Consider the following 27,043-nt stretch of genomic DNA (forward strand, 5'->3'; position numbering starts at 1 on the left):
GGTTATTCAAACACAATGATTTCAAACTCAGTGGAATCTGTCAAAGCAAAGTTCAAAGTTTTTACACTAGGCCAAGGGAATGCCTTTCAAATTTCCCAATTGCTTCTGAAGTAATACAAGAGTGGTTCAGTTATATCCCTGGTGACACATCCTGCTGAAATTTCCACTTTAAGTTCATAAGGGCTTAGTGCCATGTTTTTAAAATAAAAATAAGTGAGAAGTCAGTGATACAATGGGTTGGGTTAATATTCCATCTAAAATTTGACAATGCCATGGGAGGGTGTTTGAGGAGGAAAGAGACAGGGAGTAAAGAGAAATGTTGTTTCACTTGGGGACTAGAAGAAGGAAGTATGAGTTAAGCCAAGGAAGATAAAAGCTAAGGGCCAGAAGTTGGGCCTGAACACACTATGAAGTATGGCATAGCCCTAAAGTCTGGTTGGAGTGTGCCCATGGAAGGAATACTCAGGCTGAGAGGGGTGAGGAAATTTCCGGGGAGTTTCCAACAGTGAAGGCAAGAAGATGGGCTTCTATGGAAGACCCATATTAGAACCTAGCCCCAAACTAGAAAAGAGGAGAAAACAAACTCAGCCAGTGGGGAGGGCTGGGGTAAGGCTAAACTCTGGGCACTAATCCTGGGCTTGCAGCCACACTGGATAGGCAGGAAGGTAAACTGTGGGGGGCATTTAATTCTTACTTGAAGATGACACTATGCAGACCATGAGGTTCCAGAGAAGCCAGAAGATGAAGCCAGGTTATACTGGATGGCTTGTGACTCCAGTCACTCTCCTCATAATGGTAACCAGTGACAAAAATCAAGGATAATTGACCATATAAAAGAGTGAAATTAATGGAAATTATGAGTACCCTTTCTAAAATACTAAGAAAATCTGACCATGGCCAAGGGGACTTGCCCTCAAGAGTAGACTGTACTACAGGACTGTCTTAGGGGTTGTCTTGGGTAGACTTGAGGAAAGGATGAACTCTGCTTAATATTTTAGAACTCCAATCTCTCAACAATTCCACTTATGTCTTTTAAGTTTCTAAGAACAAAAAAGGACTATTAGAACAAAACTTGTGATTCATAGTGACAATAGGATGGAACTACGTCTGTGATATTCAATGGAAAACAAGAAGGAAGACAAGAAGGCTGCTGGTCAGCGGCCGGTAATAGTGGGGTAAGAACTCACCTGAGCAATAAATGGACATCTTAGATGTAGTACAAAATAGAACTGATCTAACCACCAGAAAGGGCAGTGAGTCTGAGTCAGTCAGGCCACACTGAGCAAGACAGCATAACAGCAGTTGGTTTTGGGAAAGTTCTGGAAACATTTCTATCATGCTGGGGGCTTTAAAAAGTTCAGGAAAGAAGGGGGGAGGCTGGGAAGGGATGTGAAGGGTTAACAAAGGAGGAGGCTGCAATGCTTGGTAAGAAATGTACGCATTATCCTGCCCATGTAACTGTAACTCCTCTGTACAGTATGTTCACAAATAAAATTAAATTAAATTAAAAAAAAAAAAAGAAAAAAAAAAGTTCAGGAAAGAATATACAGAAGTACCATTTTAGAAATACTGTCCTCTGCCTACAATCTGGCACAGTGTTTATGCCCATGGGACCTCAATGGGGGCAACCAACACTGTGCTAAATAAGCACCCTCCTTTGGTTGGAAGAAGCTTCACACCATGAGCAGTTTCCATGTGCACTGCCTGTGCCTGATTATCCAGATGATGCAAATGCTGGATTCTTTCTGCCAGCAAAGCAAGACAAGGAAGCCAAGTGACATTTCTGATGTTTGATGGCAGTCTGCAGTTCCTATTTACACACTTTAAAATCAGAGGGTGACCATCTGCTTCCTTCTTGACAATTATCAAGAAACGTGGGATGCACAGTCCAAAGGACTTACTCCTGACCATTCACAGACATCCACCAAGTGGGCCTGCCCAAATCAGCACACAAAGGAGAAATGCCCACGTGGAGCACAAAACAGGATTGCTGGGGCAGGCTGTGCAGATGAAGAAGAAAGGTGCTTAGAGCAGCTGGTGCTGAGTGACCTGTCCTGACATCAGGCAGACTTGAGAGCTACCCAACGGTGGAAGTGGAAGAAATTGCTCTCCTTCCTTTCTGCAAATATTTCTAATCTTAAAAAGAGAGACCAGGCTAGGGAAAGGTGGTTTAAAGTCTCCTCTCATTTTAATCTGCCTTTCAACACATCCATTCTAGAAGGGAAATGGATACTCTGTACAGTTCATCTCCATTTTCCTGCTAGTCTGACTTGCTCCCCTGACTATTAATCTAGGCCTGCAGCACCATGGTAGCTTGGCAGATAAACAAAGCAGCCCTTCCCTGCAACGTATAGAAGCTTGAAGCTTGAGGCAGCTGAATACAAATAAGGCGACTTCTGTCTGGTGACAGAGGTGACAACTCAGGCTCTGGAAGGCTCCATTACAACAGGGTGGTCCACGCGCACTCACAGCTCAGCTCACTCTCAGCAGGAATGAACATCCTGCTGGGGGAGGGCAGGGCCAGCTGCTGGAGAGTCCTTGCCTCTTCCCAGGCAGCCCTGGGATGACAAACTCCTCTCATGGGTATGGGGTGTGTTAGTGTGGTCATTTCTTGGTGGCTTTTCATGGCTCTAGCTGGGAACAAGCACATTTCCTGCTCTGTACTTGAAACAATGCCTGCATTGGAAAGGGTTTGTTGTGCATCAAAGGATGGATTGCTTTTCTAGCATGGAAAAAATTAAATTCAATAATTAATAGGGTTTTTCCTCCCCCCTTTCTTCCCCTGACATTTGCTGTTCAGGTCACGACACACTGTGAGGGAATGGCAATGCTGTTGTTGACAGAGAACAAGAAATTCATGTGCTGATGGGGGCAGAGAGAGGGCATCTCCTGGCGAGATCAGCCTTGATCTGCCACTTGATTACAGGGGCCTCAGAGGCAGCTGATTAATAATTCTGCAGGAGCCCTTGAGCTAGGAAGTGGTGCCCTGAGTTTAATAAACCCCAGTTGTAATACAAAGGAAGGACAGGAATCAAATGCACGGTTCCGCACTGTGAAAATTCAGAATCTGGAGAAACAAGGATCCACTTCTTCCTGTTTGTCAACCGAGTTGCTGGCCTGTTGGTGTTAAATGGCTACTGTGCTTTTGAATCCAAAATCTGATTATATTTAATTAGTATAGGCATCTGGGATTTCTAATACACAAAGAGTTATTAAAGTAACAAATCTTTCTAAAATATGTTCTCCAAGAAAGAATGTGTTAATTTATGCAGCAACAATTTTTAACATGAAATAATTAACATGAAAACTGTAACAATTATGAATTCTTCCAAGTCTAATTTATATGTGAATTTTCCTCCAGACAATAATCCATTCAGTTTAAATCCACAATACTGGGAGCATTTGAACAGACACATTTTTCTTCTTCTATTTAATATACAAACCAGCCGTTTTCTACAAAGTTCCAAATACCCCTATTTCTTCATATATTCCAAAGAATCAAATATTTCGTAGTTGCCACATTTGCTTCCTTGGAAAAGGTCCTGCCATTTAGAACTTCCAAAAAAACAAGCAACCAACCAAAAGGGTAGAACAATTCTATGTTCCTGTTCTTCACAATATTCAAATAAGAAGAGAGAGTTATGTAGACAGATCCTCTGTACAGGAGGAGCTCTGATCAGATGAGTGGGCCATGAAAGCCCACTCAGGAATATGTGCATATATGTGTCTGTGTGTGTGGGGGGGGATGGTGGTGCAACATGGCTATTAATGCTAATTAGATCAATAGGGCTGGAGATGAGGCTCAAGCGGCTGAGTGCCTGCCTAACCAGTGCAAGCTCCAGTCTCATTACCACACCCAAAACATTACGATTACTACCAACACCCACTATAACTAGTTGCTACCACCCACAACTATCCCCAGGGAAGCCATACAATGACTCTATGATTCAGATAACTATTGTTACACCTGTTTCCAGAGGAGATGAAGGCTCAGAGAGGTTAAGTAACATCCAATGTCTCACAGCAAAATAGTGAAAATGATACGATTCAAAGTAAAATAATTTCATTTCATAGGCAATACTCAACCAATCCAGGCCTTGTCTATCTTGGAAGGGAAACAATGTAAATGGGGATGAAGGAAAGAGGTCTGGCTATCCAAAAAGATACTAAGCAAAGTGCAGCTGGGAGGAGAGGAGGAAGTAAATAATACCAGCAGCTAGTCCTTAGGCACCTTAAAGGTGACTGATACTAACCTTATTTTCTAAAAGAGAAATCTGAGGCTCAGAGGCTGGGGAATGCTCTAAGAATACAATAAAATGGGCATCTGGACATGAGACTATCAATCTAGTTCCAGAACTTCCCAAAGATAAGCCTGAAATGTGGATGGAACCCCAATGAAAGAACTATTAGTGTTGGAGGCTCTTAGAGTGGCTCTTGCAACACTTGAGTTCCACGGAGCACTATGCACACTGCTCAGAGAGCGGGAGACCATGTCTCCACTGCGGTGACACAAATATTCATAAACACCTATTATGTGCTCTATGCCCATGAAGGCTCTTTGCTGGTGCTTAGGGCAAATCATCCTTATAAAGCAGCAGTGAGACTGACTCCATGGATACCCAGGAGAATTGTTACCAAAGTGCCTGTAAATGTGAGTGCACATATGCTGACATGAGAAATGGCTGAGAATGCTAGCCTGCTAACTCAGAGCTGGTCAGGTTAAACGCAACACGAGCAGCACTGAGATAGGGAAAGTTCGCAACAAAAGTTAATAGGATAAAAATAAAGTCTTCCCAAGTCCATAGTGGCTATAGTTGACTTGAAGTTGTTTAAGGTGGAGAGTCATTTGCGGGCAATATCAGAGCAATGGCTGTCCAGATGAATGGGCTAGCTCAGTCCAAAAAATAATGAAACATATTTTTTCTTTTAAAAGATTCTTATTTCTCTATAGATTAAAATAAATTTTCTCTTAATTTTTCAAGGCAATAAAGATCTTTTCCAAGAAACATGTCAATCACAAAAATTAAGGTTGTACAAACTGATTTTTAAGCTGGGTGACACTGGCTCATGCCTATAATCCTAGCTACTCAGGAGGGTGACAGCTTAGGATTTCGGTTAGAAGCCACCCTGAGCAGAAAAGTCTACGGAACTCTACCTTCAATTAACCAGCCCAAATATCTGGACTGGAGGTATGGCTCAAGTGGTAGCAAACAGGCTGAGTGAGCAGGTGAAGACCTGAGTTCAAGCCTGGTTCTGGCATACACACACACACACACACACACACACACACACACACACACACACACACACAATTTTTTTTTATAACCCCTTCAAAAAAATTTTACAGATGGCTCATTTAACTCTCACACTAATTATCTGAGTTAATCTTTTTTTTTATTACTTCCATTTTAGAGATGATAAAAAATGAAGCTCACAAACGTTCAGTCCTATGTCAGAGTATACCATGCTTGCAAGGGGCAACACCAATAAATGACACGGTAACAATTCTCCCTTCACCAAATCTGTGGAGGCAGTGACCATTGCTAACCTAGGCCTTCCTGGTGACCAGCATTTCCAATTGTAGCAATTCCATAGACAGGAGAGTGTATGTTAACCACCACAGCAGCTTTATTCATAATAGCCTCAATGGATGATGGAAATTATCTGTAATTGTCCCTAACAACAGGACAGGCTAGCTATGATCCATTTGTGGTAGAATATTAGTCAGTCATGAGAAGGCAAGAAGTATTGCTATACTCAATAATAGATGAATCTACAGACACACTGATGAGAAAGAAGCCAGACAAAGGCAATAATCGACTATTCCACTAAAACTCTACTATTCCACATTTACTATATTATACAATAGTCTACTATTCATGCTATTAATATACAACAAGAAAGGGAAACAGTGGCTCCCTCTGGGGCTATTACTGACAAAGTTAGGCATGAGGGGGTGTTCTGGTGTCTGTCTTCCTCTGTGGGGGTAATTTCAGGTATACACACATACAAAAAAATGCACCGAGTTGACCACTTCAGATCTGTTCATTTTACTGTATGTTATGGCTTAATAAAAAATCAAGAACATTTCCACTGAAGCAAGTGATTCACCATGTAAGTCTGCTCTATCTGAATTTGTTATGTTTAAAGCAACATTAGTCAGTATTTGGCTACTTGAAAGCCCATGAAAGAAAAAAAAAAAAAAAAAAAAAACAACTACAAGTCTGTGGAGAATTATTCCACCTTTTCTCATGTATGCTGTGAAGGAACTGATGGCTGGAGGAGCTGTGAGTCTCAGGAAGCAACATGTTGGCTGGTAGTCACAGGACAGGTGTGGTGCATGAAGACAACACGTGTGGAAGACACTTGCGTGTCAAGGGTCCATGTGGGGCTGCGATTATCTCTGGAAGGATTCTGGGTATCCTGGTAGAGAAGGGGCTATGAGCCAATCTTGAGGGGGGGGTGCAGGTGATACAAAGGGAGGGCCGGCGGGTGGAGAGGACAGCTATAGCAATAACACCTCACTTGGCCTCTCTGGGCTTGGAGCCACCACCACAGCCACCTTCAACTCAACAAACCCCAAACCAACTTCATTCTCCTCCTCTGAACGTCAGCTCTCATTCCAACATGCTGTTGGTATTTCCATTCCAATGAATGATGACCTATAGTTATCTGCTTGGGAAGTCTTTGACTCCTCTTTCCTGTTCCTGAATAGCATTTGAGCCTTTCCATTGCATAGGCAACTCATGCATAACAGTAATAACATTGATTTACCTCTTTATGAGCTGGACCCCAAGTTAAACATGCATACCCATTGTTTCACTTAATTGTAAAAAAAAAACCATGCACAAGCAAGTAAGATACCTTCCTTCTTACGGATAAGCAATCTGAAATAGGAAAAATTAAATAGCTCCAGGTCGGTAGACCTGTTCTGCCTAACTTCATTTGTCCCTCCCTTTGCTTGATGACTACCCCTGTACGGTTTTAGGCTTCTTCCTTTTCTTAAAAAGCTGGTACTGGGGATTGAACTCAGAGCCTCATATTCTCACTTGGCTTTTTCCACTCAAGGTTGGCACTCTAACATATCAGCCACATCTCTACTTCCTTTTTATTCTTTTCTTTCTTTCTTTTTTTTTTTTTTTTTTGTGCTGGCAAATTGGAGATAAGAGTCTTATGGACTTTCTGCCTGGGCTACCTTTAAACCCTGATCCTTAGATATCAGCCTCCTGAATAGCTGGTGGCATGAGCTACCAGTGCTGGGTCTGGTCTTGACTTCCCCTCTGACATGGGCTTCTGCTTACAGCTCAGGGATAGGTGTAGGTGGGAGAGTGGAAGTGAGATGGAGATGGTAGGAGGAAATGAACATATGAAGGAACAGACCAATTGGACAGCTCCAATCCTAATTGTGCCTGTGCTCTGTACAATCATACCTCACTGCTCAGGGGGTGACAAACATTTCAGAGCATCCTGAGATGAGAAATGCACAACTGTTTTGCCAACAATTGTCATTCATGGTCTTAAAATATCTGTGTTTGGCATGTGTTTTGAACACTGCCTGTACTGTCATAATCAAGATGTGGCATAGCTGTGGCCCATGGGTAACATAAAACCCAACTTGCAAATATTATTAGGCACATGGACCAGCTGTCTGAAGGAGCTGATTAATCCCCTGTAGAAACTTCAGCATGTAGCCTGAATGCCATCTGCAGAGTGCACCAGCGGATACGTGCCAGGCCCTTCCTGCTTTGTGAAGAAGCCAAGGCAGGGAAGATACTTGGGAGGAATTTCACAAACAGCTGGGTTGTCCCAGAGCAGGAAGATCAAAGTCTGAAATCCTCAAGTACATAGACATTAGAAGGTGCCCTCTAAAACTTTCCTATAAAATAAAGGGAAAAGGAGACTTCTGGCTAATCCTCTCTATATTTACTTTCTGTTCTTTCAATCACTCTTGAAAGAGACTGAGTATAGCTTAAGAGAGGGTAAAAGCAGTAAGCCAGGCTGTACTTAGATTCAAATTCTGGGCTTGCTATTTAGTAGCTGTGTACAAGGCACTATCACTTGCAGTCTATTCCTATTGCTTCCTTCGTACTGAATCTGCCCCTTCCCCCTCACAGGCTGGGGGTATTACCTCCCACCTCCCACCTCCCACCCTTGCCAAATGGCACTTTCCTTGTGCCCTGTTGCAAAGCATCATTTCATTTCTTTGGAAATCCTAGGGCTCTGTAGGTTTTGTTCTACATTGTCATGCCCTCCTATTTGTTCAGTGCATTTAATTTACTTTACTTATCTCTTTCCTGTATCTGGCATGCATTTGAAGATGTTTGGGAAAGGAAAAAAGAAGAAGAAAAATGTTCTGAGAGAAGAATGGAATCTTCTATTTGGTTATCAAATAAAGGAAATGCAGAACAAAGGGTCTGAGGCGGGTCCTTTGAAAGGAATTCAGACAGCCGCTGGGGGCGTGACCATAGAAGCTGGCAGAAAGGCTGTTAGGACAGAGAACTGCCAAGCAGGGCTGCAGAACCAGGGCTGAGGTCTGTGGCAGCTGACATTAGAGCAGGCTAGTGAGGGATGCGACTCACTCAGGATGCCTGCCTAAAGCACCTCAACCCCAATAAATGACGTGTAGCTAAGTACCATACCTGTCAACAGTCCCTGCCACAGCCCCCACTATGGGGGCTTCTGGCCTGCCACTCATTTACTAGATAGTTCAAGGGTGTTAACTGCAAATTCCAGAGTCTGAAGTCTGGTAAAACAAAACAAAAGAAAACCTGGCTCTACTGGAACCCTTTCCTAAATCAAATATTCAGGTCTTATAACCTTCACTCACTTTCCTTCCGGAGCTGAGGGGCGCATTCAGGGCCAGGTCTCAGACCTGGCCTCAAAATCACACCCACATTCCTTTCTCCACTGCCAGTGCCAATCAAAGTGTGCCTTTGATTAGAGATACGGCATGCCATCTGCTTCTGTGTGTGTGTATATGTGAGCGTGTGCATGCAAGTGTGCTCACTGTCCAGGCATTTGGCTCCAGGACAACAACTGCCACATGCTGGGGATATTCAAATAGCTAGATGTCTGACCAACACATAATTTAGCTTCCAGAAAATATCTGTACTGGCCAGTGGTTTAGTTTAACATTTTCCTTCATCACTCAAGTTAGATAAAAGGAAGAAAGAATAGCAGGAAATGGAGAATTCAAAGAAGGAGGAGGAGGAGAAGAAGGAAAATAACTGTAGGTATGGCCACTATGAAATTAGTAGAAACACTACCCTATAATATATTCCAGTCAGTTACTGCTCAATCTGATTTGGAATGACCATGCTTGGGTTACCAACACCAGTGAAACTTTCCCCTCTCCTCAGTTTCAAGCATTAGTATCTACACAAGAGTCTACACTTGACTACAAACAGTCTACTTCACCCCACACATTGACCTCGTGGTACTGTATGAATATACAGGAAAGAAGACTATCCCCAAGAACTATTCCTTGTTGTAGGAACTCCTCAAAAGTGTCCCTAATGGACTGGCTGCAGGTTTGGTGTGTAAATATATTATACTTATTATTTCAATGAACCTTTGTAGGGGCTGAGGTGGAGACAGATGAGGAAAAAAAGCAGGAGTTTTTGGGGGACGACACTGTTAGGTAACAGTCCCTTAGATCTTCTCTCTATCCTTCTTCTCTCTGCTCTGGACTCTTGAGGGCTTTGCAATGGACACTTTGGGCTTCTGGCTGGGATAGCAAGGCAGAAGACCTGATGGCCAGCTGCAGAGTGAGGTGTGTATTAACTCTCCTCCTCATGTATTGCTGTAGCCTTTCTACCAGGAAACCCTCCTCACTGGCTTCTGCTGCCTACTCCCTGCTCTTCGCTTTTCAAGTCTCAGCTCCACTGCTGCTAAGAGGTCTCAGTCACTATACTCTGCCCTGTTCTTCTCTTTTTTAAATGCCTTGCCGATTGCTTTGTAAAAGACTCCTCTATGCCCCTTTTCATTTTGAGTGTGCACCCTGTTTTCTGCTGGGACCATGATTAAGTGAAAAGTGAGTTATTACTTGATAGATTTCTTCATATTCTAGAGTCTTCCTTCTCCCAAAGTTCAGTATCCTAGGCCTAAATGCTGTCAGGAGGGCACACCCTACATGCTGAAAATCATCTCATCCATCGACTGGACCCACTACAGCAGAGCTGTTAAACTCCTGCCAGATCAAAGAGCAGAATACCCAGCTGAAGGATGTTTCTACTATTTTTCAGTGGGAAGGTAAGGAGAAAAAAGTGCAGCAGCTATTAGCAAAGATGCCATCATGAGCCATCATTGCTCAAGTGCTCACCTTGCCTTGCTGTGTACTCATTGTCTTCAATCAGCCGGGCCAGGCCAAAGTCAGCAATCTTGCAAATTAGTCCATTCCCTACCAAAATGTTTGCTGACCGCAGATCTCTGTGGATGTAATTCATGCGCTCAATGTAAGCCATTCCTGCAGCAACCTGTGCAAATCCAGGAAAGAGGACAGGCATGTTACACAATGACTTGATGGATTTACATGGCACCACATCCAGGACAAAAATCAAGGGACTCTGGGACCTACCTGTGCTGCCATGTCAACAAGATTTGGTAATTTCAGGGCTCTTCCTTCTCCATCTTTTAAGAAATCAAGTAAACTTCCTATGAATGAAGCATGAAACAATTTCAATTTACTTTGAAAGACAAAAATTTCCAGCAGATGGCTGGGTTTGCTTATCTTTTAACACTGCTGGGGCTTGAACTCAGGACCTCTTGCTTGCTCTACCATTTGAACAACATTCCTAGTCCTTTTCCTTTTAGTGTTTTTTTTTGGTCGGTTGTGGGGCTTGAACTCTGGGCCTGGGCGCTGTCCCTCAGCTCTTCAGCTCAAGGCGAGCGCTCTACCACTTGAGCTACAGCGCCACTTCCGGTTTTCTGGTGGTTTATTGGAGATAGGAGTCTCACGGTCTCTCCTGCCCGGGCTGGCTTTGAACCTCGATCCTCAGATCTCAGCCTCCTGAGTAGCTAGGATTACAGGCGTGAGCCACCAGCGCCCGGCTCCTTTTAGTGTTTTTAACATAGGTCTTGTGTTTCTTTTTGGGTCTGAGCCAGCTGAGGCCTATGATCCTCTCACCTTTACTTGTTAAGTAGTTGAGAATCACCAGTAGGCATAACCCATGGCAGCCCCTGTGTTAGGAAACTTACTAGAATGATTATATCAAAGGAAAAAAAACAGGATTTGTTTTTTGTTGGTTGATTTGTTTCGTTTGTTTTGTTAGTTGAACTGAGGGCAGGCAGATGATCTACTACTGAGCTATACCTCCAACCCCCACCCCAAAACCAGGTTTAAGAAAAAAAGAAAGCTAATGTAGAAAACATGAAACATTCTATGCCTGGAGAAGCAAATTTTACCTTTTGAAAATAAACAGCCTTGATTTCATTTTTAAGGATAATAGCAAAATTTTGCTAAAACAAGAGGAATGGAATTCAATCTGCTCTAAGTCACAAAGATAAAGACATGAGAAACTATCACCTTTTAATCTCGTTCCTTAATCATCCCTGTGTAAAGGGTTAAATATGCAGCCCAGTAAAAAAGTCCAAAGATGAGGTCCTCAAAAAGCAGCTGTAATAGCATCACTAGAGAACTTAACAAGAAATGCAAATTCATAGGTCCCCATCTCAGATCTACTGAGTCCCAAACATTAAAGGTCAGGTCCCTAAACCTGTGCCTTCAGAAGACCTCCAGGTGATTTTAGCACCAGGCAAAGATTGTGACGCAATAAGCTAGATTATCTACAGACTTTTAATCAAAGATAAAAAATGACATATCAGAGGAATATGGGTAGGCAAGCACCTCCCTTAATTCGATTACAGCCAGCCAAGATTTGAGTCAGACATCTGAAGCAGAATAGATAGTCCTTGAGAGCCACTTCATAAAGCTGAGTGAGGAGACTTGGAACTAGCACCAAGGCAGAAATAATCATTTGCAGAAGTTGCAGGCTCATGATGGCCATAACAGATTTTTTTAAAAAATGCTTTAATCACAAACTTATTTACAATATAACCTTGGATACAAAGGGCAAACAATCTGCCAAGAAAAAAATTCCAATTATATCTTAAAAGAAAATATGTGGAAGAGAAAAATTACATTGGTGTCCTCTGATGTGCAATCCATTGCCTTATAAGGCTGTTTCTTGTTTGGTTCATCTGTTTTCCCAAAACAAAATAATCTCTGGCCCAATCCCCAACAATATTGGTTTGATTTAAAGATGCACACATGCACATTCATTACGTGCACACACTGATGGGGGTGGGGGAGATAAAATACATGTTATTTCTTCATCTGATATTTAAGAAGAGATTCTGTGTATGTTGGGGGAGGTGTTGCAATGAGGAGGACTAAATTTAGCTCAGAGACCAGTATCTGCTGTTAATTGTTCAGCCATACAAAAATAAATTTTAACAGAAGTTACTGTATTCAAATCACATCAGGGTATCACAACCCTCTGTGTCACCTCTGATACTGAGTATTTAAATTATGAAGAGGAACATTCCTGACATGTGCAACAGGAAAAGGACATTATATTTCACAAGGATTTGGGGGGTAAATGCAACATTTGTCTGTTTTACAAGGATTTTCATTAGGATTTTCACATGATACTCCCTGATGGGACTCTCTGACTCATGCAAAAATCAAGGAAAAAAAAGCAAGCAGGCAATTCCATATGTTTCTCTGAAACACCCTGTCAGTCACTGTGAGGTGAAGGGAGTAGTGTTGCCCAACCTTTATTCATATACTCAGTGACAATGTAGATGGGCTCCTCAGACACCACCGCATAGAGCTGCACCAACTTGTCATGCTTCAACTTCTTCATGATCTGTGCTTCCTCAAGGAATGATTCAGGGGACATCGTGCCTGGCTTAAGAGTCTTTATGGCTACTTTTGTGTTTCCGTTCCAGGTACCTATAAACAGTCCACAACATTAAGTCAAATCAAAGATATTCTTTCCATGGGAAGAAAATTTTCATCAGCAGCTATTTGCACAAAGTTAGGTTTTAGGTTTTAAAAAATAGAATACGGTTTTATGAACAGAGAGAGTCAATTGCAAGGACTCTGTCAAGTATTTCAATATTAAAAGTGAGTTTACTTATGGCTATGTCCAATTATTCCTTTGATTTTTGTCCTATTCAATACACATAACCTTCTTTTTCTGGTTTATCATACGGCTTCAAATTGATGCCTTTAGATCCTTGTCCACAGGACCTAGAAAAGGGCTAGTGATTGCACAACCATCCTTAAGTCATAGAATGAGCCAGGGAGAAATCAGACTAAGTTCTATTTTATGGAGTATGCTACTTAAAAAATATGCCAACATATTGATGATGCCTGGGAAATTGACTTGAGGCTTTTAAATGTCTGCGAAATGATTAAGTTACTTGACTGTGTCCTTGAAGAGGTGAACTAAGTATGCAGGTAAGCACCAGCGAGGAGTTTGTGTCTCCCTCAGGTAAGGCAAGTTCCAGCTTCTATTAGGTGGACTGAGGAAATGAAATAGCATCTAGGACAGGCCAGGAATATCTCAGCTTCACATGTTAATATGTCTAGATGATCCAAAGCCAAGGCCCAATTTATGATCATGATCAGTTAACCTCATCTGTAAAATATAGGAATGGAACTGCATTATCTCTCAGTCTCTTTTGATTCCCAAATTTAAAAGCAAAGTAAAGCCAGGTGCTGATGGCTCATGTCTATAATCCTAGCTACTCTGGAGGCTCAGATCTCAAGATCACACTTCAAAGCCAGTCTGGGCAGGAAAGGCTATGAGACTCTTATCTCCAAATAACCACCAGAAAACCAGAAGTGGAGCTGTGGTTCAAATGGTAGAGTGCTAGCCTTCAGCAAAAGAACTCAGAGTCAGCACCCAGGTCCCAAGTTCAAACCCCATGACTGACAAAAACAAAACAAAACAACAAAAAAAAAACCCTCTGGGTTTAATGTGCATTCTATTGTTAATCCTATGACTTTGAAGGATAGTTTTATAAAGGGAAAAAGAAAAATCTGTCAATTTAGATTACATGATTTTCTATTTGAAAGGGAAGGCAGGGTAAAAAAAAATCATTTTAGTACCTAAGAATTCTTTAAAATTGGAGCAGTTTTTGTTATCCTGTTAAAATATATTTTATATAATTACATGTGACCTATAAACAGCATAAATTCGAAAGAACCAGTGGTTTAAAGAAGAGTTCATTTATATCTTATAAAATATTGTAAATGTAAATGGGAAATTTGACAATTTGCAAGTGTTCTTTGTTGTGGAAATCCTTGAGTCCTGTGGGGACTGTGACTGGCTGTAGGAGATGTAAAGGTGTGCTTGAATTGTAAATGACACCACTAGAAAACCCTGGTTGCATGCCTGAAGTCACAAAATTATGAGTGCTTAATCTTTTGCATTAATTCCTGTCAAAAGACAACAGAAGTCCCTGAATATACTTAACTTAGTGAGGAAATTCCTGGATCCTATACTGAAACTGTTTAAGTGCTTCTTGATTTTTTTTTTTTAATCATCTACCTCTTCAAATGTGCCCTTTTATCTATTTTTTCCTGTAACTCCCTTACATTAGCCCTGGGCCAGTCTGAACCAATAAAAGTGGGAGTTGGAGAAGACATCTTAGGCTTAACCATATCTATCGGTTAACTCATTCCTTGCCTCCTGGTGGTATTGGATTATTATTTATTTAATATTAAAAATTCTGAGATATGAATGATCACTGTATGGGTATTTCTTCATCTGTCATCCTGGAATCTGCTGGTTGGAGCTAGCTAGCACTTTGTGATTTAAGCATTTGTACCCCCAAAATTTAAATAGTGAGATCTTCCCCTCTACTAACAGTCTGGTAACCGTGAAGGCCTCCATCTCGATGCTGATGGCATGAACTAAGGCTGATGTTTTTATGTTCCATGGGAAATAAAATTTCAGTGGACTGTGTCATAATTTAAAGTTGGTCTTAGAATCCGGGCACTGGTGGCTCATGCCTATAATCCTAGCTACTTAGGAGGCTGAGATCTGAGGTTCAAAGCCAGCCTGGCAGGAAAGCCCGTGAGACTCTTATCTCCAATAAACCACTAGAAAACCGGAAGTAGCGCTGTGGCTCAAGTGATAGAGTGCTCACCTTGAGCTGAAGAATGCAGGGACAGAGCCCAATGATCGACAAAAAAAAGAAAAAAAAGTTGGTCTTACAAGGTCTGATTCTATTGTGCGATTTGATTGAAATCCTTACTACCTACAATTCAATTATTGATTGAGTGGATAAAAGGGAAGGAGGTCATATGAATATATATTAAGTACTTGATCTATAATAGTAATAATAATGTATAGATATATTTGAGTGGATTTCTATTATCTTGCATCCATCTACCTACATAAATCTGTGTAGTGTTTACTATTTGCCATGCTCTGCTTGCGTTTCAACTGTATACACTCTTTTAATGCTCTTCACATCTGAAGCCCTATACCTACACACAGCCACAGTTACCTTTCTATATTGTCTTAAATGCACTCTAAGAAAGGAGAAAGGGAGAGTTGATAAGCTTTATTATTGTCTTACTGGCAGAGGTTTTTAGGTGGGACCTAAGTTCATGGGTTGTCTTTGTACAAAGCTGCAACAGACCCAAAGGGGATATAAAAGTAATTTCAAAGGCCAGTACATTTGGCCTTATCAAACAACCAAATAAAGAGAAGTGAACATGTCTCCTGGATATATACTTCTGCTAGAGACTAGTCCCATCTAATCCTCAAACAATCCTATGGAGCAGGTTCCTTCCAGTTTTACAGATGAGAAGACTGAAGCTTAAAGATGTTAAATAAATACTTTTTTTTAAAAAAAAAATCCCTTGTTTATTGTTAATTGGTTGTTAAGGATTCAGTCCCAGGCCTGGTAAGCAAAACACTCATAGTCTTTCTCTATGGCTGTCCATACAGAGTATTTTACTTTCCTGTTTTTTATGAAGAAAACATACCACATTGGTAGTGTTTGGGTTTCCAATTCTGCAGGTGCTTAAATAACCACATGAAATAGAACAGTTACCATTTCTTAAACCTCGATGGCCTGTGCCCATCTACTTATCCAGGTTAAGAGTCTTGTCCACTGGCTGTGTATGCATTCAGAATTGTCCTTTGAATTGGCTTTGAGATGCAGCCCAAACAGAAAATGTGCCCTCTGCCTTACCAAGCCACACTTCAGCAAAACAACCCTGCCCCAGCTTCTTCTCCAGACACAACGAGTGACGTGCAACTTCCCAAGCATCTTTAGACAATCCAGAAGTTTGTGGAGCACAACTTGATGAAATCACAGTTAAGTTAAAACACAAACCATCAGCTTTCTCTATGGGAAAGGGAATTAATAAAGAAAACACAGTCCTTACAATCCATAATCATGCATGCACTAGAAAAGATGGAAGGTGACTTGCCCTTTGGGGCGACATTCAACAAATATTTGCAGCTGGCAATGAATGGCAAGACATTTTATGAAGGCTGGAACATTACTTGTTCCATGTATTGATTTACAAACTGAGGTTCATGTCACAGTATAATCCGAGCCCTCTGTCAATCTTCCTCACTTAATATCTAACACTGCAGAATTTGAAGTCAAAATAAAACTGATTATTTCCCATTGGCAGAATTCACACTTTCTATACTCAAAATGTTTATTTTCACCTTCCATCTTTGATGTTTGGGATTCCCAAACGAAGACCTTAATAGTAGAATAACTGAGTCTCAGCATACCCATCCATACTTCCCCAAACTGCCCATTTCCCAGTCTCTTGATCAACTGCAGGGATTCTCGAGGGATTTCCCAGACATCTTTGGTTTTGACAGACAGATCAGTAAGTCTTGGCATCCCTTTGTGGCAGGGAACAACTAGGCGGCAGCAGAGACCTGCGGCTCTCTCTGATGGAGCAAGGGCAGCAGCGAGAGAGAGGGAGAGAAGAGCAGAACACATGTAACAACAACAACACACACAGGTGCAGCCCCACGCTTGTTGTGGTGTAGCAATACTCAGACAGTGCTGCATCAGACACCTACACACACCTTGAAGATTTGACATAGTGCAACAAAACACTCTTTGGAAGTGAGATAGGAGACGTTTTAAATTTAGAATACTCTGTATCCCTAGGTATGATATAGTCCGTGGACTTCATCATAGTATAAATAGACTGATTTTGTTTAAGTACTAAGAAAATCATTTTTAGTCCAATGTGCTAATAATATGTTCTTTGGAATCCTGGAAGCACCCTCACTGAACTTAAAAAAAGCAGATATGTACCAAAGAACGTCAGCACGACTATCCCTTTTCTCCTCTGCTATTTAGAGGATAGGAGATTGCTTTGGTATAAGGATGTATGAAATTGTAACTGTCATACAAGGTGCTTTCACAGAACACTGAACTGTCATGCCCTAGTAAGACTGAAGATTACATCTGGTGGTGAGGGGGAGGACACATGCCATATTTTTCTAGTAATTGCTTTGTTATTCTGATTCTGTTATCTAGTCATATATGCTTGTATTGCATCTTTGCTCTTTTCCATTAAAAAAAACCTTCTTGTTAGAAGTCTGAATAAAAAGAAAAAAAGAAACTAACATTTGCATAAACTTGATGTGAAAAATTAGAGAAAATAGTTATCATTTGGAGGTTAAGGGGAAGCTTTTCTCACTCCCTGTATTGTTTTTTTAAAAAAGAATATACCTATTAGAATCTAGAAAAGGTAGGGAAAAATGTCAAGTCAAAAATCAGTCAGATAAGAAGAGGTAACAAGGAGTGTCCCTCAGAGAAGGGACTAAAGCTGCACAGATGGCCTGCAAGGCGGAGGAACACCCTCATGTCCCTTGAAGGCCCTCAGATCCAGGAAAGCAAGCGTGATGCTACTGTTTCTTTTCAGGGAGCCATAACTTACTTTTTATTCTTTTTTGTTTGATAGAATCAGAATCTGAGATGTTTAGGCAGGAAATTATTTATGTGTCAATATTTCAAAGGCATTTTATGTGTGAGAGAGAAAGGGGGAAAAGCAAAAGCTAATATAAAAACAAATCTAACTCAAGATGGATTTTTTCTGAGATTAAAAAAAATGTCTATTGTTCTTCATATCCTTTCTCTCCTTCTAGCTTTACGATGTTATTAAGGTGCCCTTTCTAGCACAATATTTTCAAATGATCCCAAAACCCTGGGGATCCTGCTGATGTTTGGCTGTAATAAAACATATTTCAGCTTTTGAAAAAATTCTTACAACATGCAGACATTTTGAGTATATCAGGTAAGCTCAGGGAGATATTCTGCCCCATTTCTCTCAAATAATTCACTAGATTCCACCTCAACCAAGTTAGCCAAATACCCAAATCAACTATTATTCCAGTGTGTTATTAATTTTTTTCAATTGCTCCTATTGTCATTTTCAAAAGATTGGTTTTTTATGCTAAAAAATCAGACACAAATGTTTTCCAATGAGTGTGTTATTATGGAGTCATTTCACTGTTGTGAAGAACAATATAGAATATATTTATGGGTCATACAAAAGCCTTCATTAGGGCTTAATGAGGCATAGACCCAAATCTATACATTGGTACTTATATGTATATCAACATAGGCACATGCATTGTATAATGGGATATAATTGCTGACCAAGGAGAGAAAGCATTTTAGCACACAAAGCCACATTACCGAATAGAATGCACAGGCTACAACACCTATATACCTAATAATTAGGTTTCCAGGAGCAACAAGATAATGGTGACAGCTGGGTGTCAGAACAATAACGAATGTACTTTTTAAAAAAGCAGATGTAACACAATAGATGTAATAGATGTAAGAGCTGTGGGTCACATGTGCTTTAAGTCTCATTAGGAAGTAGAACATGATAAATAGATTGCAGATTCAGCTCGTTAGGTGCATAAAATCCTAGTGCAGCCTTGTGTCAGTAGTGCTGGGTGGAAAATGCTGGGAGAAGCCCAGTGTGTTTCTGCAGCACCCCCATGTAAGGGTTTGCCCAGTCAGAAATCCTCCCTGTCCTCACCCTCTCTGCCACCTTCCCCCCCCAACTCTCCCCCCCCCCCACCAGCCCCCGGTGACTGCTCCCTTTCTTTGCCAATCTGAATTACATAATCAGGGGAGTGAGAAAAGAACTTGCAAGATATTTAGGAGAAGATGAAAATCAAACAGTTTTCTACTTGGGGAGCCGGAATGTTATAGAACCTTCCTACAAACATATGGAACTAATAATAACGGTGGTGGAACAAAAATAGTCTCTCAGCCAGCATCACTATTAAGGGCTGGCAAAGAAAACTATTTCATCAGGGATTTTATGTTTATTTGCAATACCTTTTCTCCCTCCTCTTTCCCTCTCCAGCTCTGGGCCTACCCATGTCCTCCAGCATCCAACCGTTCAATAAGGAATTAGAATCAAGGTTACCTGAGTAATGCTGTACAAGCTGCTGAAGTGTTTCAAACTGGGCCCGGGTGGTGATATAGTATCCACCATTGTCAAGTTTACGAATTTTATAATGTTTGACATGGTCTCCTTTCATATCATCCCAGTCACGGATGGAAAGTGAATAGGCACCTGGTGAATATGCAAACATTAGCAATGTCAAGCATTTTTGTGTACTAGTTCATTTTTATTAATCTCATTTACCTGATTATGCTGACCAGTAATTATCAACAACAACCAACACACACACACACACACACACACACACATGCAGGCTATTTCTGGTCAGTAAAGAATAAATACAACTTCTACTATCTTGCAAAGGTCAGAAGATAGTAGCAATAAGTTTGTCCCCTGAGACTGAAAGCTTCCTGGCTAATTTGTTTTAAATGCTCCTTCTGTTACTTCGTGTTGCCTAACAGGGCCCAGACTCAGTCTCCTAGGCATGATCAAGAGTACCACAAGAACTCTAGCTGAGCTTGTCTTCTGTCCTGCTTTTCCTACAGAACACAGAAGAAATGGAAGGGTCATTCCTCGAGAGGCAGCTTCAAAGTTTCACTTCATTGTACTTCACATGCAGGAGGAGCGAATGTCCAGCCTGTGGTCAGTGGAAGGCCTCAGAATCATTTGGTACATGATGGCCCATCTGCCAGTACTGATAATGTTGTATGGCCTGAGAATGATGTTATACCATCCAAATGGCCCTTTAGAAAAAAAAGATTCTCTGTCCTTGCTACAGGGGCAGGTAACTATAGTGTCTGACAGATTAAGCTAGAAGATAATGCTCTTCCCTGCACCACCTCCAATGTATCTCTTCTTGGCTCTAATGAGGTATTAAATAATAAAAAAGAAAGAGAAGCAAAGTCTCCAATTATTTATTAAAAAAAAGAAAGGGAAAACAAAACAACTGGAATGACTGACACCGAGGAACTAAGATTTTCATCAATGCTGTCATCACTCACTTCAGGAGGAGCCTTCATTCTGAACCTCTGGGTTTTTTTTTTATTTTTATGAGTTGTCTCAAGTTGTAGATCCTGGAGGAAAACTGAACATAGGACTCTACTCACAGGGAGGAGCTGTGGTACTTAAAACCCTTGTACATTAGCGATAAGCCTTTCATCCCCACTGACTAATCCACAGATTTAAATGACAAGTTATTTTACCTTTGGTGGTTTCACTCTCTCGGATAAGAAAGGTACCTCTTGGGTTCCCAAAGGACAAAAGCTGTCTTTCAGCATCTTTGCGGCCAAGTTTTCCAAAGTACCATCTTTAAACGAGATCAAGGAAAGGAAATACTTTGTAATGATCATCTATGAACTTAACAGCATAGATGTTTTTGCCTATGAATTCCCTTCCCCTTCAATTTTGCTCTCAGACCTTCCTGATAGGTATTTTTTTTTTACTAGCTTCATTCAGTTTTCTTTCAATCTATTCTTGATTTTAACCCTTCGTCATCTCTTTCATTCCAGAAAAACAAATCAGATTTGAATTGTAGGTTGTTTTCTTCCCACCAAGATGACAGGAAATGGCTTGTGTTAAAACTACCACCTGCGTGCACAAAAAGAGAAAACTAAGACCTTGTTTCGAAATGGCAAATTTAGGAGATGATTCCCACGCTCAAGCTACAAGGCCCTTGATTTCTGAGCATAATTACAACTCCTGGGAAATAACAAAACACAATTATAGTACAAAGAAAGATCATTAATCAAGAATTTTTTAAAAAAGAAAATCACTGAGAATGGATGAAGACTGAAGATGGATGCTATTTTCACTCAAGTTCTATCAACGGGAACTCAGAAAGAACTGCCAAGTCTGCTCTTGATATGAGATGACTGCTGCCCTTCCATCTTATTTTGCTTTTCTCTTCCTATCCAGCAGGTGTGAGGACTTGGACAAGTGAAAGGCATTTATCCAGCACCTGGACTGAGATCTGCCACTCGGCTTCTCTTTAGCACAGCTGCAGGGATTGCTTACTACACAGTTGAGATTTGTGTAGTCACTGCGTATGCCCTTAAGAATGAATTGATGGCATAGACATTTTTAGCATTTGTCAGAACAAATGAATGACACTCCTGTGTCAATGCAGGAGGTATCACCTCAAGTCACCTCAAGATCTTTGTTACTTGTCTTCTACCTCCCCCAGCCCCCGCCCTGCACTCTCCAGCCTCACCAATGTCTGCCAGCTAGTTCACATTTCAGCTGGGTGCTGAATGAGCAGCAGGTGTGCCAAAAACACAAGGGAGAATTCTGGAGCATTCCACTAGAATCTATGTGTACGAACAACTTTTAGAATATTGAACTGTGAAAGAATCCCATTTTTAAATGAAGTTTCAGTTCATTATACTTGAACAGAACTGTTATGTGTTCACTGTCATACTCTTCTGTGAATAAAAAGAATTTCATTGAAGTTGGAAAGATACACCATGTTAACTTCTCAATGATTTTAGAGTACTCAAACTTGCAACAATCCTTAATCTACTTGGTGTAAAGAATATTACACCAATTATTTGTAAGACATTCTTTCTGGGTTTGTATCAATAATCGAATTAAATGCTGGGAAAAAACTGGTGGAAGGGACTTGTTAGGACAATGGATTATTCTGAAATAGTATTTTAAGATAATGTAAAAATCATAGGCATTATTTTATGTTTTATTTATTTATTTTGAGACAGACTCATACTATGTAGTTCAGGCTGGTCTTGAACTCATTATCTTCTTGACTCTATCAACTTCTGTAATTATAGGCATGTGCCACCATACCCTCTAGAAATACCTGACTTTTTAAAAACAAAGTATTAAAAAGTCTAGCCATTATAAAATATAACTTCAATGTATAGCCAGTAAGCTCCTAGTTAAATCAAAATAATGCTACATTTTGGTGGTTCTTTTTTTTTTTTTTCTGGTCAGTCATGGGGCTTGAACTCAGGGTTTGGGCACTGTCCCTGCACTCTTCAGCTCAAGGCAAGCGCTCTACCGCTTGAGCCACAGTGCCATTTCTGGTTTTCTATTGGCTTATTGGAGATTAGAGTCTCATGGACTTTCCTGCCTGGGCTGGCTTTGAACTGTGATCCTCAGATCTCAGCTTCCTGAGTAGCTAGGATTACAGGAGTGAGCCACCGACACCTGGCCTGGTTCTTTTCATTTTGAAAGAACACAAAGTGCTTGCAAATAAAAACTCAATACATGGGGCTGGGAAGGTGGCTCAGTGGTAGAACGCTTGCCTTGCATGCATGAGGCCCTGGGTTTGATTCCTCAGCACCACATAAGCAAAAAGAAAAAAAAGCCGGAAGTGGCGCTGTGGCTCAAGTGGTAGAGCGCTAGTGTTGAGCTGAAGAGCTGAGGGACAGCGCCCAGGCCCAGAGTTCAGGCCCCACGACCGGACCCAAAAAAAAAAAAAAAAAAAAAAAACCCCAAACTCAATACATTTATTTACTGATGATGAAACACGGTAGAGAAATTTAAGAAAAAACTTAGAAGAGAGTGAGCAACAAAACAGATATTCTTAGAAGGTATACAAGGGAATTAATGATAAGAAAATAATCCAATTGGGATTTGGCTAGAGTGTCCAATCTAATCTTTCTTGCAGTGTTTATACAAATCCATGACAAAATTAAATATCAGAGCCAAAGGCGGGGCTCAGTGACTGACGTTTCTTTTCTCCCTTTCTGGTGGGGGCACATTCCCAAGGTGCCACGGAGGAAGCAGTGTTCTTGTGTTTGGGAATCATCCACTCTCTCATCGACCACTCAGAAGTGAGGGCTGGAACAAGCAATACCTGCTCATCTCCAAGTCTGGAGAATAACAACAGTTACCTCTTCTAGGACCCCTTCATCCTACTGACCGTCTTCCTGAACTGCCTCTGATGGAATATTTGTGTTAACTAACTGCTGTCATTGTTTACTTCAAGGAAAACAACTGAGACCCCAAACAAAGAAGAGCATCATTTGGAAGCCATAACTGCAATATTTCCCAGGATGTGAAACTCACTGTTTATGATATTCTTTTCTCTGGAACATAGAAGCTATGTTTTCAGTACTCTTTTAATATTTCTGATTAGATTGAGAAGAAAAATCTGAGTTTAATCTTCAGTAATGATTTGCTTTTCTACCCCCAGGAAGTAGACTGTAGGCCAATTTTGGGATGTCAATAATATACACTGTAGCTAGAATTTCATCATATTTTCATTATTTTTTAATCTATAGCAAGTTATAGGGTACTGATTATTTGAATACTTGGGTATATAGGGTATATATAGAGTATTTTGGGCATTTGGGTATCTAGGGTACAAGTTATTTGGGTACTGATAGTCTCCAAATAATTACACACTAAAAAGGTGGACAAGCTTAAAGAAAAATATTAAAGTGAACAATAATACAAGTATTATATTGCTATGACAAAAACGAGGACATAAACCCTGAGATGCACCATATTCCCTCAATCCCTAATACTCCAGTGAATTTTTTCTTCCTCCTGCACCATGTCAGTGGCATTTTATTGTGGCAAATAACTTTTAAAAGCAAGTGGTTAAGTGAAAATGGCAAAACAAAACAAAACATACTCTTCTGCTTGGATTGAGTCAACTGGAGCCACATAATTGCTGGGAATGTAGCCTGTCTCTCCAGTTGTCAAGGAGCGAGCCTCCCACCAATCTCCTTCCCTGGAAAGAAAAGAGAAAAAGACATGAACATATCTGCAGGTAAACACTGTGCAACAAGAAGTCTAACACTGTCACTAGGCCTCGTGTTACCCAATTTCTTCAGCTTTACTCTTTCCTTCTAAGTTCCAATATAATGCCCCATGAAGGTCAAATGGTTTACAATCCCAGTTAGCCAGGAGTTGAGTCCAGTAAGCTCTCTGGTGTTCCTGGTGAAGTCAGAATGGAGGGCTCTGCCTGTTGGAGGGTTGTCTTGGGAGGTGTTTGTCTTGGTAGGAGGCAAAGCTGCACAAGGTGGGAGGGACCAGGCTCTGCTTACTTTAGAAAAACTGTGAATAGTCTGGAAAGGTCCAGCTGGAATAGGTGCATGCTCTGACTGTCTGGCTTGCTTGATTTCAAGAACATAGAAACATACTTTCTGCAGGTACAATGATCAAGACTGCAGTAGGGCAGACCTTCCTCAGGTATTTTCAGGCAGACAGATTCCGATAGACAGGAGAGGGAAGAAGGGAAGCCACAACTGGGTGGACACACAAGCAAAGGAAGCACAACTCAGAAAAGTTCCATGCCACGGTGTAGTCTCATTCTGAGGATTTCTCAGAGGATGTGAAAGGGGAGCTTATCACACTATTCTTATCTCAAACCCACTGAGTAAGCAGTTCATGTGCCTAGGTTTACACAGGTCTGTGTGTAATGAAGAGCAGCAATGAAGTGGACGCCATGTATGTGGACTGTGGGTGTGATTTGGGCTGTGTGTCCCTCCACCAACCTGTAGACAGGAGTGTGAAGAACAAGAGAACATGATTGTCCTTTGTCTATCAGGCCTCTCAACTCTGACCACCACAGATCTCTTTCCTTTTTTTTTGGTACTTGGAGGCAGCAAGAGAAAATTTAGTGAATGGCTTTAAAAAAATCATTTTTTTTGGTTTAGCTCTGTATCAAAGCTCTTGGCCAGGAAAGAAAAGTGTCTTGGGTTTGGGATGAGTAAAGATCCTCTCCAGGCTGACTAAATTAGACAGAGACTAACCAGCCTCTATATTTTACCCAAGCTTTCCATTGGGTTCTCTAAAGATCAACTGTCTGACTGAGAAAGACTACATAAAGTCATAAGTGGTGATATAAGTGGTCATTGTGGGTATAATACTGTGAACATGTTTGCTGGCATAAATGATTGTATGGTTCAGAAAACCAAGGAGCTAGCAAAAGTCTTTAAAACATATTTTAATTAGTTTCCTGGTGTCTTGTTTTTTAATCTTATTAACTGATATCATCACAAGAAGAGACAGTTTTCATACCTTAGAAGTCCTTAATCATATGAATTCAGTTCATATTGAGATATTTGTTAAAATGTTTGTACATATGAAAAAATCTATCTATCTACCTACAAAAATATCAGAGAACTCTCTATCTACACAAAATATCAGAGAACTCACCACCAACTTTATAAGCTAAGTGATTACTAAGCATGAGGAATCTACATCAAGCTACTCTCCAGTCCACGTCATTCTGGGCTGCAAGTACAACTCATAAAGCTAAAAATGTTAGGGGCTGGTGCTGTAGGTAAATGGCAACAGTGCTTGCTTAGCATGCACAAGGCTCTGGATTCTAACTCCAGCACCACAGGAGAAAAAATTAACATTTCAATAGTTTATACTGGTCCTATTTCTATGCCCACCCTCAAAGAAATACATGTAGGTTTAAGTATCACTTAGAAAATATTTTTTGAAGATATCTTCACTTTAATAATGACAACTGGTTACTGCTCTGAAGCTCCACTAGAGGGAGACATTTCATCATTCAAAACCAATAGCTATCATCCCTCCAATCTCCCAACCTGGGAAATGTTCCAAAATGGTGAGGAAAAAATTAAATGCTTGTAGAAAGGCTCATTATTATTTCTTTTCAAACGCACGGTAACCTTCATCAAGTTAGTTCTAATTGAATTAAATTAAGAAAAAGAAAGGTTAGCATCAGTTTCAGGATATGTGGGAATGTCAACAGGGGCAGGAAGCCAATGGATTATGCTACAAATTGGGACAAGCTGAGTCTTATTAAGGTGAGCTAGGCATTAATGAAATAATGTTAAGTCAGATTCATCATTAACTGCCTAATTTTTATCTAGGCACCTAAACACTTTACCAGATAAGTGTCCAACTAACCAGCGTGTTCTAAAGTCAGGTATCAAGAGTTATGGTTTTCTTATGTGACCTCGTAATCTCACAAGAGTTGCTATCCTTGATATTTTTCTAGGCCATCCAGGCTCACTTTCTCTATCAAAGGAGACATGAAGTGATAAACAATGTATTAAGTAGTAAACCTCACATTTTTCTACATAATCTACGACTCCAATTCTCTGTACCAGAAAACCTGGTGGGCTTAAAACATTAGACGTAGTTGCATTTATTTTAAATGCATTTCAAGCATTAATTCACTTACAAATAAATAGTACACACTATAAATCACACTGATCAAGGAGGATAGGATCTCTAATATACTACCTTTTGCTTTTTTACATGATTATCATGGGTAATTAGTATTATTAAGGCTGTGTAGTTCAAATATTTCATGAATTCACCCTTGGTGAGATATTCTTTTTTTTTGGGGGGGGGGGGGTCCGGTCGTGGGGCCTGAACTCTGGGCCTGGGCGCTGTCCCTCAGCTCTTCAGCTCAAGGCTAGCGCTCTACCACTTGAGCCACAGTGCCACTTCTGGCTTTTTTTTCTGCTTATGTGATGCTGAGAAATCGAACCCAGGGCCTCATGCATGCAAGGCAAGCGCTCTACCACTGAGCCACCTTCCCAGCCCCATGGTGAGATATTCTTAATTGCCATAGTGTTCTGATTCAAACATCTGATTAACTCCTGGCACTGGGCTGAGAATGGCTTCTAAGTTTTTTAAATAGTCCCTGTTCCTCTGATT

The 27,043-nt window shown here is 40.8% G+C and overlaps 1 protein-coding gene across 3 annotated transcripts in view; it reads right to left on the bottom strand.

The window, feature by feature from the left end:
- The window catches only part of Fyn (FYN proto-oncogene, Src family tyrosine kinase), a 175,719-nt gene that overhangs the window by 21,148 nt on the left and 127,528 nt on the right, over positions 1–27,043 (bottom strand). For 2 of the 3 annotated variants that reach the window (XM_042680415.1, XM_042680493.1), the window contains 7 exons: positions 24,030–24,128; positions 20,635–20,738; positions 19,454–19,603; positions 16,776–16,940; positions 12,776–12,955; positions 10,577–10,653; positions 10,322–10,475 (listed from right to left, as the gene is read on the bottom strand). In XM_042680415.1, the coding sequence (XP_042536349.1) occupies positions 10,322–10,475; positions 10,577–10,653; positions 12,776–12,955; positions 16,776–16,940; positions 19,454–19,603; positions 20,635–20,738; positions 24,030–24,128 (929 nt within the window). Of the gene's footprint in view, positions 1–10,321; positions 10,476–10,576; positions 10,654–12,775; positions 12,956–16,218; positions 16,375–16,775; positions 16,941–19,453; positions 19,604–20,634; positions 20,739–24,029; positions 24,129–27,043 lie in introns of all 3 variants that reach the window. The other variant, XM_042680571.1, reaches the window with a different exon arrangement.

The sequence above is a fragment of the Dipodomys spectabilis genome, unplaced genomic scaffold, assembly GCF_019054845.1.
Source record: "Dipodomys spectabilis isolate Male_0828 unplaced genomic scaffold, ASM1905484v1 ptg000001l, whole genome shotgun sequence".
NCBI classification, from domain to species: Eukaryota; Metazoa; Chordata; class Mammalia; order Rodentia; family Heteromyidae; genus Dipodomys; species Dipodomys spectabilis.